Here is an 18,383-nt window from a genome sequence, read left to right as displayed (position 1 = left end):
CACTCCAGTACTCTTGCCTGGAAAATCCCATGGACGGAGGAGCCTGGCAGGCTGCAGTCCATGGGGTTGCGAAGAGTAGGGCCACGACTGAGGGACTTCACTTTCACTTCTCACTTTCATGCATTGGAGAAGGCAATGGCAATCCACTCCAGTGTTCTTGCCTGGAGAATCCCAGGGACGGGGGAGCCTGGTGGGCTGCCGTCTATGCGGTCGCACAGAGTCGGACACAACTGAAGTGACCTAGCAGCAGCAGCAGGGGGCTGGAAAGAGGGCCGTAGGAGGGAAAGGAGAGATCTAGATCCTGGGTATTTGGCTACACACAAGTATCCACGAATGTTCACAGAACTAATTGGCTAATGGAAGGAAAAGCTAATAAACAGTCATACAAATGGAAAACTAGTGAAGGATTTTGGAGACAATTTGATCCAATTTACATTTTAAGATTACTCTGGCTGCAGGGGGGACAACACAGAAGAAAAGGAGACAGGAAACATTAGAAGACCTGTCCTTTAGTTTATATCAGAGATGATGGTGGCTTACACTAGGCTGGAGGTAATGAAGAGAGAGAGAAACGAATAGGTTCAAGAAGTATTTTGGAGGTAGAACTGACACAGCATTGTGATGGACTAGACACAGGGATATAGAAAGTAAAAGAAAATGACCTGGCTAACTCCAAGATGTCTGGTTTGAGCTAACGGGCACACTGTGATGTTAAGATGAAATAGAAGAGGAAATTTAAAAGGGCAAAATTCATGAGCTCAGTTTTGGAAAACTATAAAGGATGCAAACTATAAAGGATGAGAAGCCTGCAGGCATCAAACGGGCAGCTGAACATCCTGTATGAGCATTATACTCCTTTTACAACGTGCGTGTGTGCATGCTAAGCCGCTTCAGTCCTGTTAAGACTCTGCAACCCTACAGACCATAGCCGGCCAGACTCCTCTGTCCATGGGACTCTCCAGGCAAGAATACTGGAGTGGGTTGCCATTACATCCTCTGGGGATCTTCCCCCTTGTAACACTGACAGCGAAATTACTTAAGTGTCAGCTTCCCCACTAAATAAATAATTCAAAAGTAGATACCATATCCTTTGGCTTTCCTGGTGGCTCAGATGGTAAAGAATCCGCTTGCAATGCAGGAGACCTGGGTTTGATCCCTGGATTGGGACGGTCCCCTCGAGACGGAAATGGCTACCCACTTCAGTATTCTAGCCCGGAGAAATCCATGGACAAAGGAGTCTGGCAGGCTACAGTCCACGTGGTCGCGAAGAGTCAGACACAACTGAGCGCCTTTACTTTCTCATGTTCCTTATCCTTGCTGCCTCCTTATCTCCTTACCTAACCCAAGATGTAAACCATGAGGCCCTTGATAAAATGTTTTCTAAACAACTCTTAATGTTCTCTTTTAAAATGCACCCTAGGATAACAACAAATTGCTTCAGATGGCAGTTATCTTTTTACTCTTTTTGAAAACTGGGACTATTAATAAATTCCATCCTCCAGAATGTCTCTCATTTCCCTCACAGCTCCACAAAGATCATGAACAGTAATCTAAAAATCTCAGCTTTGAATTCTCTTGCCCTATATCCCCCCACCATAAGACCTGAATCATTCAACATTTATGAAGTGCCCACACTAGCTAAACAATGGACTTACCAAAACTGAGAAATACAGTGCTTTTCTTAATGGAACTAGCTCTTTTCTGAGTAAACTAAACAGATATAAACAGACACAGTACGAGGTCATAACCACTTTAACACAGGTCTAAACAAAATGCTTTGGGAAAAACAAAAGTACCTCATTCTTTGCAAGGGAAGACCTGGGTACGTTTCCTTAAGGCCATGGAGATGAGACAGAAGAAACCCCAAACCAGTTCCTTGGCTCCTTCTCCATAAAGCCAGCTAACTGTCTGCAATCGTTTCTTTCCCTTATGATAAATTCCTTTATTATCCAATTTATCTGAACAGATTTTGGATGCTCAAAATAAAAAAAATAAAATACCAAAATAAAGCAGGTTATAATGAATTTGTTTTCCTCCTTTAAAATGTCTTGAGTACACAATCATTTGCAAAGAAAGAATAGGAGGGTAGAAACCAAAATATTAACAACGGTTCTTTGGGTGGCAGGATTAAGGGTAACTGACATCTTCCATTTTTCCTTTCAAGGAAAAATATTGCTTTTTTATAGCAATAAAACTATTGCTTCCTCCAAGGTTTTCTGGAGTTGAGTGTGAATTATCTTATTACTAGGACTAACAAAAAATTCTTTAAAAAGAAGAAACCTACCAGATTTAGAAATAAAAAAGTTTTTTTTCTTTAAGGTAGTACTTTGTCTTTTGTCGAGAGTAAACAAACAGGCAACAGATGGAAATTAAATTCATACAATCCTTCTTGTGGTCAGTCTGTCCATATATCATCCAAAGCCTTAAAAATTAAACTTCAGATTTTAAAATTCCACTTCCAAGATATTATTCCAAAGGAAATCAACAGTAACACAAACAGAACTATTAAAGGATGTGTATAAATACTGACAATAGCAAAATATTAAAAACGACTTTACTTTCCAACACTTCACTCATGCATTTAATAAACATTTATTGAGTATCTACTATGTGCCAGGCACTGACGTTACAGCAATGAACAAAGTGTACAAAAATCAAGATCAAAGTACTTGCCCTCAAAGGAGCGCACAGTCTAGCAGGGGCCAAAGGATGGCATATAAATAATAAAGAAAATCAGTAAAATATTTGGCATGTTATGTTTTTATATAGACTGTGAAGAAAAAATTAAACAGGGAAAGGAGGTAGGGAATGGGGGGGGGGTTGTTATAGATGGTCAGAAAACCTCTAAGATGGTAACATTTGAAGTTAAAATGACTCGTTTTATATATAAAAATGATTTACTCCTCCATTAAGTATATCACACTCTTTTTAAAACTGCTTTGGTAATTATGGAATACATTTCTTTATGCTAAATATAAAGATAAGCTAAGACCTAATGATTCTACCAGATTCTACCCCCTAAGACCTAAGGATTCTATTCAATCTTTTCTACTATCTTAAAAAGTCCATGCTTACGGTTATACATGGTCTGTCCCTACCACAATTTTCTTTGCTCTCTCATCTTCCCTACTGTCAAATCAATCTCTTCATTTCATACAACTCTTACCAAATACAGTGTTTTACATCATGATAAAAATGTTAGTAAAAAGAATACAGTATCAGTAAATGTTTCTGTATGTTTCAGAGTTACACACTGATTCAGTGTGATCCTCCTAAACTATGATTCTCAAGTTATTCTGGACACAGTTCCTTACCTCAAGTTTCACAATGAATGAAATGGTACATGCAGAAAAAACACAGCAACAGTCTCTAGTCATACTGCAGCAGTCTAGATCAGGGTTACCTGAGTTACTTAAGTAACTTAATACATGAGATATATTATGTATATATATGGAGTTTCCCTGGTGGCTCAAATGGTAAGGAATCTAATCTGCCCACAATGCACGAGACTCCGGTTCAATCCCTGGGTGGGGAAGATCCCCTGGAGGAGGGGATCCAGTATTCTTGCCTGGAGAATGCCATGGACAGTGGAAAAGCAGCCAGATAATATGGAAACAAATGAGTGTGGCTGTGTTTCAACAAAACTTCTACAGTCCCATGGGCATAGTTTTCAACCCATTTAGCACCATGTTAAATGTGTAATGACTCTACAGAGAGCATCAGCAGGAGTGGTTCTTTTCCTTTCGTTTTAGATAAACTACTGGTACTGTCTCTCTCTCTTAACTCTTAACAGAGAGAGACTTAGAGGGGAAAAAAAACTTCCTTAAATTAGCTGATGATTTTAACCATGTTTTCACATAGAAAAGACATGTGAGTGTGTAAGTGCAAAAGAGCAGCAGTTACAAATGAAGGCAAAAAACTGCACACAAAATGGTTTACACACTGAGCTGTACGATTTAAAGCCACCTGGTAAGACGTGAATAAGGTTTTAGCTACAAGAATATTCATCAAAAAATTTTTTATAGTAACGAAAAACTGAGAACAGCCTATATTTGCTACATCTAGAAGACTAATTAAATAAATGATGGTACATCCATAAAGTGCAACCATTTAAGGTAACAGAAAATATTTATTGATAAAAAAGATACTTATGTTTTTTTTTAAGACAGGTTACAAAACTGAATGTACAGTATGATCCCATTTTTATGAAAATAAATGTACATTTACACAAATGAGCATACATAAAGCTACCTAGAATGATATACCAACCTATTACAGCGGTTACCACGGATAGTGAAATTACGGTAATTATATCTTGTTGTGGATCACTTGTAATTGCTAATTTTTTTAGAAGTATACATTGATTTGGTAATAAAGTTATTTTTTAAATATAAAATAAGAACTAGAACAGGCGATTTAGGTCAACAATTCCAAAATAAACTCTCAAAGCATATAACTTGCATCAGTTCTTAAAACTTCGAATGATTTCTCCTCAGTCTCCAAATGCTAGCTACAAGGACCAAGAAAATTAAAGAATTACATATAAAAAGAAATGCATATAATAATTTAAGTTAATAAGAGTCTTCAAATAGGGAGTTACTATAGGAAGTCTGGAACATTTATCAAAGCACCACCACTGAAACAATCAAGGACATTTACGACACTATTCCGATCATCTACTTTATATACTGCCTCTGATTCAAGGTCTGAATGGGAAAAGCAACTATCATTATTCACGCCACTGACGAGGATCTTCAATCACCAACTTTGGGGGGAAAGGAAGAACAGGGGGAAAGAGTCACACTACAATGTGATGGATCTCAAAATCCCATGAGAATTCCATATTCAGGGTCCAAACATATCTGTAAGAGACTCAAAGGTTGATTAATTGGTATTACAGCAAATGCTAACCTGATTCTAGATGGGCTATAGCCAGTATAATTCTGGATCACCTATGTAGCCCATCAATAAAATAAAACTCAAACAATAATTCAGTAAAAACTATTTTTTCCAAATCAGTATGAATAGCACTCACAAAACACTGTAGCAGAAAACATATAAATATAAAATGTTACAGTTATATAAAATTATACTCCAACCTACCTAAGGGTTCAAACATAAAGTAAATAATTTGCTAGGGTTGTGGGACTATGAGGACTTTTAAATTCATTATCATTATACAACCAGAACAGGAAGACTTCTTAATAAAGGACAAATGCAGTCACTAACCAAATATAAATTATTCCTGACTGGTTATATTGTTTTCAACTAGGCACATAAAGCAAAGTCTCTAAACATGCACATTTTATAAGCCCCCAACACCTGCACAAATACCTTACTACTGAACTAGTCATGCAACTCTGAACAGGATGAGGTTTTGAAAACTCACCATTCAGGCCCAAAGTTCAGTGTCTGTGTTTCCGCTGCCATTCTTTTCCGTATGTTTACAACAGATTTTTATATGCAGAGAAACCTGTTCAAGAGAAAACATCTCCATACAGTTGGTCAAGATTGAATCAGAATTCCAGCCCAGAAAGTACAGCTAGGGAGCATGTTTTGCTTATGCTCCTCTCAACCAGTCACCAGAATGAGGTTTTTTAAATGCCTATTTATAATACAGCTGGCAAAGTAAAATGAATAAATCCACCCTTAATTCCAATTCACCATCTTTTTATGCTTACACAGGAAAAGGAGGCAGGGTACAAGAGATGCTGGTGAGACAGGTGGAAGCAGACCATGCAGGGCACTGGAGACCAAATGAAGGATTTCCTTTTTTCAGCCTTTAGGCAGTGGGGAAGGAATGAGGGGTAACAGATTTACATTTTATTAACAACTTGTATTACTTGCTTGCAATGGCTCACCCATCACCATGAAGTACATCAAAGATTCTTAAAGACCTCTCCTTATCTATCTCACAGCTTCTGCCACAACTCTCCCCACTGTCTCCTTAGCACTTTACACTCTAGTGATTCTTTAAAAAATTATCTTGGACCATTAAGTGAAAATAATCCACTAATCAATTCCACGAGTCATCTTTCAAGAGCAATTTTAAGATATCAGAACTTAAAGTGAAATGTCAGACAGGGAAGGACAAATACTGTGTATTACTTATATGTGGAATCTTTAACAAGCCAAACTCACAGTAAAGTGGTGGTTACCAGCGACTGAAGGGTGGGTGACATGGTAAGAAACTGGTCAAAGGTAAAAACTACAGCTTTAAGATTAACAAGTTCTGGGGATCCAGGGTACAGCATGGCTATTACAGCTAATAATACTGCATTATGCATATGAAAGCTGCTAAGAGTAGACCTTAAATATTCTCACACACACACAAAAAGAGAAAAGGTAATTATGTGATGAGAAGGAGATGTATGCTATGGTGATAATCATTTTGCAATATACATTGAAAAATTAATCAAGTCAACACATGAACACCTTAAACCAAGACAATGTTATGTCATTTCACATCTCAAAAAAGCTGAAAAAAATAATATGAGTTTAGAAAATAGAAAATACTATAAATATTGTAAACACATGATAAATATCTACAAGATTGATCACATCACCCTGACTGTTCTTTAAAAGATCTAAAACCAATAAACTACATACCAATCAAAACACAGAAAGGGCAAAGCAGAAACATGCTAACATCCATAATCAACTCTTTATCTGCCCTCTTCCTGGAAGATATTTCTGATGGTTGGATGGCATCATGGACTCAATGGACATGAATTTGAGCAAACTCCCGGAGATAGCAAAGGACAGGGAAGCCTGGCATACTGCAGTCCATGCGGTTACAAAGAGTTGGACAAGACTTAGCAAATGAACAACAACAGATGTCAACCACGTGGGTTTCAGGCAGAGTTCCTTATTCTTACTTAACCCTGATTACCTTTCCCTGCCCAGATAAGCGTGCACATCAGACTCAAATGAGATCAACTTACTGCCCTCACCACCTCACAAGCAACTGATGATTCCAAAACAACATAAGGCATACGGCTTTTAACTTTAAACTCTCTGAAACTGGAATGCACCTTAATGAGTGCCATGCTACAACTGCTACTGGCCCACAATGGAAGTTGTATCACAGTTGTCATTGTGTGCACAAGGATAAAGCCTGGTCAGAGCTGCTCATTACTGTCATCTTCTTAATTGTGTTGTTCCTAGTAGCTGATTTTAAGGGCTGCTTACAATGCCTTCAAAAAGATTATGCTATAATTCTAAATTGAAACATGTTGTGTATCAAAAAAGAAAGCAAATAAAGCCATGGGATAGTAGTAAAGTAACTCTCCATCACTGGAGGAATGACTGCAACTGTTTTACGGAACTTGAGAAAGGAAAAAAAAACACATAAAAAAGATAAGCTTGTGGTTTGTTAGTGAGATTGACACTGCACAATCCACAAGGCCCCATGCAGCAGCCCTGAAGTATTAATATTTAAAGGGGAAAAAAATTAAACAGCGTAGAATGCTTTTAAGAACTACACAGCACCGAATCACTGCATTTCAAAAAGACGAAAGAATACTGGAGCATTCTCTTAAGAAATGTTTCATCACCAATACCCTTAATGACCTGACACTACAAAGGTGGGGAGAGTGAGGAGGAAGGAGACTTCTACAATTCTAAGTTCTGCATGATTTAGAAAAGTCATAAAATGTGCAAAGCTGGAGAATATCTAATTAGAAGCTGAAGAATACCTTAACAATTGATTTTACTTCTATTAACTTCTATTTTACTTCTATACTTCTTTTAACGTGTGCAAAAAGTATGTACTGCCTGATGAAAATCTGTTAGACTTATTTGCTAAATAAATTTAAAAGAATTTTTTTAAAACTGTAAAATAAAAATTCTAAGTAATTAAAGAACTATGCCATCAGTTTACTCTGCAGTATTATTTCCTTCTTAGTAATACACAAATGAAGACTCTCACAAGTGATGCATACTAGACTCAATTAAATTATGGTATATCCCTACTGAAATCACTTGTCAAGGGAGTGGTCATGACCAGACCTCAGGTAAAGTACCCACTGTGAATTAAGACAAGTGTCCTCCTTACAAAAGGCAGAGCAACCAGAGAACAAATTGCCAACATCCAGTGGATCACACAGAAAGCAAGGGAATTCCAGAAAAACATCTACTTTTGCTTCACTGACTACACAAAAGCCTTTGACTGTGTGGATCACAACAAACTGGAAAATCCTTAAAGAGACAGAAATACCAGACCACTTTACCTGCCTCCTGAGAAACCTGTATGAAGGGCATGAAGCAACAGTTAGAACTGGACATGGAACAACAGATTGGTTCCCAATTGAGACAGCAGTATGGCAAGATGGTGTATTATATATTGTCACCCTGCTTATTTAACTTATATGCAGAGTACATCACACAGAACACCGGACTGGATGAATCACAAGCTGGAATCACAACTGCTGGGAGAAATATCAACAACCTCAGATGTTACCACTCTAATGGCAGAAAGCAAAGAGGAACTGAAGATCCCCTTGATGAAACTGAAAGAGGAGAGTGAAAAAGCTGGCTTAAAATCCAACATTCAAGAAATGAAGATCACAGCATCCGATCATATCACTTCATCCGATCATATCACTTCATAGCTAACAGAAGCAGAAAAAGTAGAAGCCGTCAAAGATTTTATTTTCTTGGGCTTCAAAATCACTGCAGACAATGACTGCGACCATGAAATTAAGACACTTGCTCCTTGCAAGGAAAGCTATGACAAACCTAGACAGCGTATTAAAAAGCAGAGACATTACTCTGCCAAAAAAAGTCCATCTAGTCAAAGCTATGGTTTTACCAGTAGTCATGTATGGATGTGACAGCCAAACCATAAAGAAGCATGAGCATCGAAGAACTGATGCTTTCAAACTGCGGTGCTGGAGAGGACTCTTGAGAGTCCCTTGGACTGCAAGTAGATCAAACCAGTCATTCCTAAAGGAAATCAATCCTCAATCTCTTTGGAAGGACTGATGCTGAAGCCAAAACTCTAATACTCTGGCCACCTGATGTGAAAAACTGAGTCATTCAAAAAGACCATGATGTTGGGAAAGACTGAAGGTGGCAGGAGAAGGGAACACAGAGGAAGAGATGGTTGGATGGCATTACCGACTCCATGGACATGAGTTTGAGTAAACTCCAGGAGATGGTGAAGGACAGGGAAGCCTGGTGTGCAACAGTCCACTGGGTCGCAGAATCGGACACGACTGAGCAGCTGAGCAACAAGTGGTGGGTGGTTTAGTCACTAAATCGTGTCCAAGTCTTTGTGACCCCATGAATGGCAGTCCACCAGGCTCCTATCCACAGGCAAGAATTCTGGAGTGGGTTGCCATTTTCTTCTCCAGGGGATCCTGGACCTACTTGGCGTTAAATTGTCCTGTAGAGACTACAACTGTAAGATCTTGTTGTAATATGGAACATCCTGAAGGAGTGTTTTTTATCACCATTTTAAGCCCCATCTAGTCAACTGTTTTATATTCAAACCCCTATGGGACTTTGACCATTGGAAAACAGCTCTGAATTAATAAAGCAAGTCAAGACTTGAACCAGACTGAATTTATAAAGCAAGTGAATCTTAATAAAAAACGGAATTATTTGTGCTATTTGTGAAAATACTAAAATCATTCTTAAGAGATTTAATGTGCTTTTACCCTTTAAATTACTACAAGGCTACACAGGTCCTGGAAATACAAACTCCAGGAGTGTCATTACCACAAAGGATGCAAACGGAGCCCCTAGAGGCTGTGCTGTACAGGCAGCGGTCTTAAGTTACAGAAGCCCTGGATTCACGAAACACCTGAAGAACATCAACCAAGGAAATCCTTTTCCTGTCCTCTGTCATTCATTCCACCTACAAACTTTCAGGAAGAGTCAAAATACCATACAGCAGAAACACTGAAAGCTCAGAAGTTTCTTTAATGCCTTGAGCTGGGAGCCACACTACCATTTATAATGTGGGTTTCTGTAAGATTATGCCCTATGCTAGTCTTCTGGAGAACTCTTATGAACCTAAGAGTAATCCAAGCAATTTAATTATCAACTAAAGAGACCTACATTACTCAGAATGGTGTTCTGCTCATTCTCCTTTATGAATTAAAGCAGGAAATCTAAAAATTATGACTGTTGAAGAAATCTAATTTAAGGTACTATAGCTTCTAATTCTGAATTCCCCACCCCAGACTGCTCCTTCCAAATCAAATTAAATGAGCCCAGTTCTAATAGATTTATTTCTATGTACTGGATTGTCTGACACAGTATCTCTGAATTATAAATTATTTGGAATGGAAAGTGGGACTTATTTCTCAATTGCTATTTCTAAGTATGCAGTAAAGTATCAAAACGAGTATAAGCTTTGCCACCATTTATATCCCACTAAGCTACATGTTGTCAACTCAACCCCCCCTCGAGACTTGTGATCATTAGAAACAGTTGATTTTTACAGCAAACTGCAATCTGAACCAGACTCTGTAGGCTGTGCCCCCACCATGCTCTTCTGCCTCTTTAGATAGTCTTATTCTTGAAACTATTTCCTTCCTTGTCCTCCACGACCAGCCCTTTACAGATACATTTCCCCCATCTTTACTCCTTTCCAATTTAGTCACCGTTCCCCAAGTTTCTCTAACTTCCCTCAGTGTATCCACAGATCCTTTAACTATAAATTCCGTTTAGATATTATCTTGAATCTTATTTACAATGGTGCTCTCCACTAGTACTTCAGGTAGAACTCTGCCAACTAAATCATGGGGAATTTAAAACAGGGGCTCAGACAGTAAAGAATCTGCCTACAATGTGGGAGGCCCGGGTTCGACCGCTGGGTCAGGAAGATCCCTGGAGAAGGAAATGGCTACCCACGCGAGTATTCTTCCCTGAAGAATAGGACAGAGGAGCCTGGTGGGCTACAGTCCATGGAGTCACAAAGAGTTGGACACAACTGAGCAACTAACATTTTCATTTTCCCCTTGACAAAGCACATACAAGAAGTGAGGGTGTTATTACAGCAAGAGCAATGAAAACTCTCCCACAAATTCCACCCCTGCTGTGAATTACAGATTATCTATCTAATCAACAACTGATCAAGGTATCACTGTTTTGGGGCTTTCCAGGTGGCACAAGTGGTAAAGAACCCACCTGCCAATGCAGGAGACCAAAACACAGGTTTGATCCCTGGGTGAGGAAGACCCCCTGGACGAGGGCATGACAACCCACAGCAGTACTCTTGTCTGGAGAACACCATGGACAGAGGACCCTGGTAGACTACAGTCCATGGGGCTGCAAAGAGCTGGTTACAACTGAGTGACTAACACACCACTGTTTTCAGTTTACTAGTCAATCAGGCTCAAAAGCCTAGAATCATCTGAAACCCCCTCCTCTTCTCTGTCCCTCATATGTAATCATTTTGCCTGAAATTTAGTCCATTTCCCTTCAAGATTCCACCTGCATTCTTACATTATAGCTGAACTTTTGTTAACCCAGGTCTGCATTACTACAATAAAATGTCTGATCTGCTCTCCTGACTCTGCCTCTGATTACATCCAACAAGATCCATCTTTCTAAACCCTCTGTGTATGGTCAAAACTTCTCGTATTTTCAGGTTTCCATCAATCTGACAATCTATACCTTCTCAACCCAACCTTCCACTGTTTCACCTCCAAACTCAAAGCCAAATGCTAACTTTCAACTCTCTATTGCATTCTCCTTCTTCTGTGGTTCATGCTCATGCCACCCTCTTAGCCTAGAAGGCCCACCCTCACATCCTCCTTCCTTTACACTGGCTTATACAAAACCAAGGATCCATTCAAATAAACACTCCATAAAATATTCCCCAAAGGAGAAGAAGGAAAATCTGAACAAAGGATGCAAAAATGGAATGGAATCTACAGCATGCAATACTGGGGGTGGGGTGCTTTTGGAAACTGTATAGAAAATCTTGAAAGGAAAGAAAAAACAGAAAAGAAATCGGGAGGAAGGACACACCATTTTAGACAAAACGAATGTGAGGAGCCATCCTAAATAACTTAATATACACGTACATCTTGAACTCCAGTGTGGAGTCATAATGAGACAGAGATTAGGAAGCAAATCTACAGGCTTGCATCCAAATATTCCATAAAACTACTTCAAAGAAGAGGTCTAGAAGGGAAAAGACAGAGTCTCACCAAACCCCACGCACTAGGACACAGGAAGGAGAGAAGACCATGCAGCTGGGCATCCTGAGCCCTAACCTTTCACCTGAAGTCAAGGTCGCTGACTCTAGCTTCTTCCACACCCACTGTATCTAAAGCAGAAAGGAAAAACAGCGAGGTTCTTCAGGGAGATTATCTGATTATCCATCCATTAGCTCAATAAGGCTAAAAATTAAAGTGCAGTTTGAAAAAGCATGGCCCTTATCACAGAAGCCTTTGTATTTTATGTCTCAAGAGCAATGGAAGGCTATGAAAAGATTTGGGCCAGAAAGTGTCCACGATGAAATTCACACTTTAGAAAGATCATTCAGGATGCCAGGAGGATATAAACCAGCAAGAGTTAAGAGAAAGGAGAGGTATCAGTAATCCAACAGATAGCATGGATCTACATACCAGGAGAGGAGAGAGAGAAGTGACAGTAACTATACTCACCAATTTGAAAAAAATGTCAATATATTAAGTGTTCAAGACAGGTAGATTACAGGATACAGAGGATATAACTACAATTAATAAATCTTAAAATTCATTCTTAGTGGGTATCTACATATGCCCCCAGGTGTAATATTTACTTCTGAATGGTGAAATTATGAGTAATTCTTTTCCTAGTAAGTTACTAATTTGTGTTTAAAATAAAGATAACACTGCCCCCCCCAAAAAAATATATATATTAATGGAAGAATTCAGAAGTTTCAAATGTTGAAGTCAAAAAATAGACTGGAAAGTCTTCACTGGCTTCCATAATGAAGTCACTGGTGACTTCAAGAGTGCAATTAAAGAAGCATGGTGAGGACAGAGTGAGGTTTCAGAGGCTGGGAGGTAAGGAAGGGAAGACTACAGATGCAGTCCACCTTTTCTAGAATCTTAGCTGTGAAAAAGCAAAGAGAAACGAAGCAGAGTAGAGAGAAAATTTACACTTTCACTTTAGAGGAAAACATCCTAAAGGAAAAGTACTAGTACAATCAAAAAGTGAAGAAACAATTTAGCAAAAATATGATGGAAGTGCAGCTGTGAGAAGGCAGGCTAGACAGGGCTTCAAAGAACAAATGGGGGGGGGGGGAAGCTATGCCTATCACTTGTGACAAGAGCAAAATATGTTCAGGTGACTGAAGATATCTGCAAGCTTTTTGTGGGGGAATAGCAAGTTGTGGAAATTCACATTCGATGGCCTCTCAGATAAGGAGGCAAATGCCAGTAGGTGACAGGGTAAGGTTTGAGAAGAATGCAGAAATAGTAGCTGCTGTGATCTACAACAGTATTGTTTTTTATAAAATAAAACTTAGGAATAATTACTAATTTATCCCTGGAGAAGGAAACAACAATCCACTCCAGTATTACTGCCTGGAGAATTCCATGGACAGAAGAGCCTAGCAGGCCATACAGTTCACAGGGTCACACAGAGGTGGACACAACTGAAACGACTTAGTACACAGCTAGTACACATGAATTTATAAAATATTACAAAGATATTACAGATAATTCCATCAGCTTCCCCTAACATAAACAACTTACGTTACCACAGTATCCCTGTCACGACTAAGACACCAACATTGGTACAACACTAGTCACTACACTCAGACTTAACCAGTTTTTCCAACAATGTCCTTGTTCTGTTCCAGCACCTAATCCAGGACACCACACTGCAGTTACCCACAGAAGTTCTGAAGGCCCAGTCAAGATGGAGATGGCACCCACCTGCATGGTTGTGGGCTTCCTTCTCCAGCCTAGCCTGAGAGAGAGCTGATGACAGGACTGAATCTGGGTTAGGATTTTGTCACCACAATAAATGGAACAGTAAGAAGGCAAAGGGGGTACTTGGATGGGAGAAGGCAAAGGGAGGGTACTGGCAAAAGTGTGACGAGGCACAAGGAGGAAGAAAGGATAAACAAGAGTTTACAAATCTGAGATGCTGGTAATGTCAACCAGCAGGTACAGTAGAAATAAAAATGAAAGCACTAGAAGAATAAGAGGTGGGACGTAAGCCATGGAATCAGGAGCCTGGCTAGACTGGATGGGTCATCCCAGGGACTCTGAAGTAACCTCAAGATAATGGCAGAGAGAAGAAAGAAGTAAACGAAGGATGATGCCTCAGGGTCCAGATCTGATGATAATTAAGGGGAAAGAGACAGTTGTACTGTCAGACAGCATGAACATCAGAGGAAAAGAGATTTTCCACAGAGGAGGAGGAACAATCACTAAAGTGATTATAATCTACCACCTAAACCAGAAAATGTCTGTGTAAGGTATTAATAACTACAGACAACAGAAGCATTTTGGACTTAATGGTCCTCTGACTAAAGAAACAGAACTGGCATGTGAATGGAAGGGGATGAAGATCCTGATGCTGCCTGCTGATACACCTACCACTGGGCAGGAACACAGCAGGGAGAGAACCTCAGAGGGATAAAAGGAACGTATAATGTCAAATTATCAGGGCAAGATGGGCCTCAGTAACCCTAATAACACTGAAAAACATCCTGTGAGCAGTTTAACACACGGAGAACTAATAGGGCCTCCCTCCCTCCCTCTGGCCCCTCCTCTCCTTTCACTACTCCAATTCTAGGGATAAGGACCTCAGAGAAAAGGGCTACCCTTGAATTTTAAACAGAGCTGACTTAAAAACAGCCAAGAGGCTATTTCTACATAACCGCTATTTCACACCTTGCCCATTATTCAAAATTCCTTATAAGTGAATTCAAGTAATATATTTCTTCTGCACTTAATACCAGAAAGTTGACAGTCTTTGATATACTACATCCTACGCCTGACAATGCATTTAATCTAGCCTTTTTGTCAACTTCTTGAAGACTCTAAATCAGCCCTCACTAGCACTGATTACTAGTATGAAATTATTTTTCTTTTTTTCTATCTATTTTTCTAGCTTTCCTGAACTTCCTCAACTCCTCTTTGGGACCTCATCTATCACTCTGTGTGAGTGCAAATATATGCCCAATGGTGAAAAGAGAAGAAATCAACATAGCTCTTTTATATTGTTGGGTCTGCAACAAAGACAAGAGAGACCCTGGCCTCTCAGCTCTTAAGTTTACCATTTTCTCACAACCTGGCACAGTGCCGAGGAGCCAGATGACTTCTAAGCACACACGACCACTATCAACATGAGGAGGCTACAGTTCTACATACTAAGTTCTGTCTGGACAAAGACAAATCAGAAGCCAAAGCAGAATCAAAACCTGGCACAACGGCTCAGGTTCTACTCTGAAAGTGTTCTCCAATACTGCTTCCCAGGAGAAGTCTTGATATATTGATTAGAAGGAATGATGCTAAAGCTGAAGCTCCAGTACTTTAGCCACCTCATGCGAAGAGTTGACTCACTGGAAAAGACTCTGATGCTGGGAGGGATTGGGGGCAGGAGGAGAAGGGGACGACCGAGGATGAGATGGCTGGATGGCATCACTGACTCGATGGACGTGAGTCTGAGTGAACTCAGGGAGATGGTGATGGACAGGGAGGCCTGGTATGCTGCGATTCATGGGGTTGCAAAGAGTCGGACACGACTGAGCGACTGAACTAACTATGCTACTAACATATCAAAACACACGCTCCTTTGAAACCCCCCTGAATCTTTCTTTAAAAAATTATCTGCTACTGCATATCTCCCGTATCAATGTAAAAACTGCTCAGAAAAAAACTACGGCAAACCTGGGATGAAGTCCAGCCAGTACTGTGCAGAGTCTGTCAAAAGACTAACACAGAATAAACACCAAGAACCTCAATCTGCCTCCACCTTCCCCACCTTCACTTTCCCAAAAGCAGAAAAAAGAACTACTCCCCTAGCACGCTTTAGATGTACCAAATAATTAGTTGTGTGCCCATTCCAGCAACCAGCTATTCATATCTTAGCCAGACCTGGGGTAACACAAGATTAATAACTCCACTTCTGCAAATTAGTTCAACCACTTCAAAAGACAGTTTATCAGTTATCTATCACATCTAAATAATACACCTATCTGACGACGCCACAATCCACTGCTAGGCATACACTGAAGAAAAATTCCTACCTAGAGATGAGTATCAGATATGCACAGTAGCTTTATTCATACCTGACATGTGGCTATCATGTTTACCAACACAAATGTCCATCAACAGGTGAATGAATAAGCAAATATATGGGAGCTTCAAGGTTGCTGAAGATGTGGAAAGGATGGCGCAAAGCACTCTGATCCACCCTTTCCCACACGCCTTGCCCTATGCATCCCTGCCATCCGGCTGTTACTGACTTTGGTAACATCACTAATAATGAGACAAACTGGCACCATGTACCTCCTGATGAGATACACTAACAAGGACACAGTATCACTAACGTTATATTCCTGACAAAAATGCATCAACTAAAACTAATTCTGAAAAAAAATCAGGTAAGTCCAAATTGACAACACAAAATCAATCTACCAAAGTCACCAAAAGTACCAATGTCACAAAAGACAAAGGCTGAAGAACCATCCCAGATTAAGGGAGACTGAAGAGACATAAAAACTGAGTGTATAATTCCATCCTGAACCAGCGAAGAAAAAAAAGCTGTAAGATACATTAAAGAGATAATTAGAACAATCTGAATAGGAGATATGGATTAGACAACAGTATTATACCAATGTTACTTTTCTGAGATTTTGAATTTTTTACTGTGATTATGTAGAGGAATGTTCTCATTCTTAGAAAACAACACTGAAATGTCTGGAGGAAAAGGAGCATGAGGTCTGTAACAGACTCTCAAATGGAACAGAAAAAAACTACAAAAAAATTAAAATTATATATACATATCTGCATATATGGAGAAAAAAAAAGAAAATCAGAGATAAAGCAAATATGCTGTTCAGTCCCTATGTACCACTCCTTGTGACCCCATGGACTGCAGCATGCCAAGCTTCCCTGTCCTTCACCATCTCTTGGAGCTTGCTCAAACTCATGTCCTTCGAGTTGGTGATGCCATCCAACCATCTCTTCCCCTGTCATCCCCTTCTCCTCCTGCTTTGAATCTTTCCCAGCATCAGGGTCTTTTCCAATGAATCAGCTCTTCGCATCAGGTGGCCAAAGTATTGGAGCTTCAACTTCAGCATCAGTCCCTTCAATGAATATTCAGAGTTGATTTCCTTCAGGGTTGACTGGTTTGATCTCCTTGCTGTCCAAGGGACTCTCAAGAGTCTTCTCCAGCATCACAATTCAAAAGCATCAATTCTTTGGTGCTCAGACTTCTTTACAGTCCATCTCTCACATCCATACATATGGAATAACTATAGCTTGACTAGACGGAATTTTGTCGGCAAAGTGATGTTTGCTTTTTAATATGCTATCTAGGTTTGTCACAGCTTTTCTTCCAAGGAGCAAGCTTTTTTTAATTTCATGGCTGTTGTAAAGGTCTGCAGTGATTCTGGAGCCCAAGAAAATAAAGTCTGTCACTGTTTGATGTCATGAGCTTCGTTTTTTTGAATGCTGAGTTTTAAGCCAGCTTTTTCACTCTCCTCTTTCACCTTCATCAGAAGGCTCTTTCTTTAGTTCCTGTTTGCTTTCTACCATTAGGGTGGTATCATCTGCACATCTGAGGTTGCTGATCCAGCCTGTGATTCATTCAGCCCAGCATTTCTCATGATACACTCCGCATGTAAGTTAAATAAGCAGAGTGACAATACACAGCCTTGACGTACTCCCTTCCCAGTTTTGTTACATGCCCGGTTCTAACTGTTGCTTCTTGACCTGCATACAGGTTTCTCAGGAGTCAGGTAAGGCAGTTTAGTATTCCCATCTCTACAAGAATTTTAGTTTTATCAGGAAATGTTAAAAATGGTGACCAAACTGGGTGAAGGGCATATGGAAAGTTTAAGTAATTTTTTGCACTTTTCTGTACTTCTGTTTGAAATTATTTCAAAAAAGTTATTTTTTAATTGTATATATTTACACAACAAAATACTGACCAAGAAAGAAGAAATTAATTGATACCTGCAACATATTGCATGAATATTAGTCACTGTGTCCAGCAAAAAAGAATATAAACTGTAACATTCTTTTTATGATGTTCAACAGGTGAAATAATCAATTCTGACAGATGTCTGAACTCTGTTCACCATGGAAGCAGGGACTACTTACTGGAAAGGAGAAGAGGAAATCTTTTGGGGTGCTAGAAATGCTCACTATCTTGATTTAGCTGCTGACTACAGAACTCATACATTATGTAAAAAA

At 39.5% G+C, this 18,383-nt stretch overlaps 1 protein-coding gene across 2 annotated transcripts in view; it reads right to left on the bottom strand.

Moving 5' to 3' along the window:
* The window catches only part of GIGYF2 (GRB10 interacting GYF protein 2), a 131,896-nt gene that overhangs the window by 100,295 nt on the left and 13,218 nt on the right, over positions 1-18,383 (bottom strand). For both annotated transcript variants that reach the window (XM_052636571.1, XM_052636572.1), the window contains exon 4: positions 5,390-5,473. In XM_052636571.1, the coding sequence (XP_052492531.1) occupies positions 5,390-5,430 (41 nt within the window). In that variant the 5' untranslated portion in view covers positions 5,431-5,473. The remainder of the gene's footprint in view (positions 1-5,389; positions 5,474-18,383) is intronic.

This window comes from Budorcas taxicolor, chromosome 3 (assembly GCF_023091745.1).
Source record: "Budorcas taxicolor isolate Tak-1 chromosome 3, Takin1.1, whole genome shotgun sequence".
In the NCBI taxonomy this organism is placed as follows: domain Eukaryota; kingdom Metazoa; phylum Chordata; class Mammalia; order Artiodactyla; family Bovidae; genus Budorcas; species Budorcas taxicolor.
The sequence above is the reverse complement of the archived record's forward strand: the minus strand, read 5'-3'. Positions and strand labels throughout refer to the sequence as shown.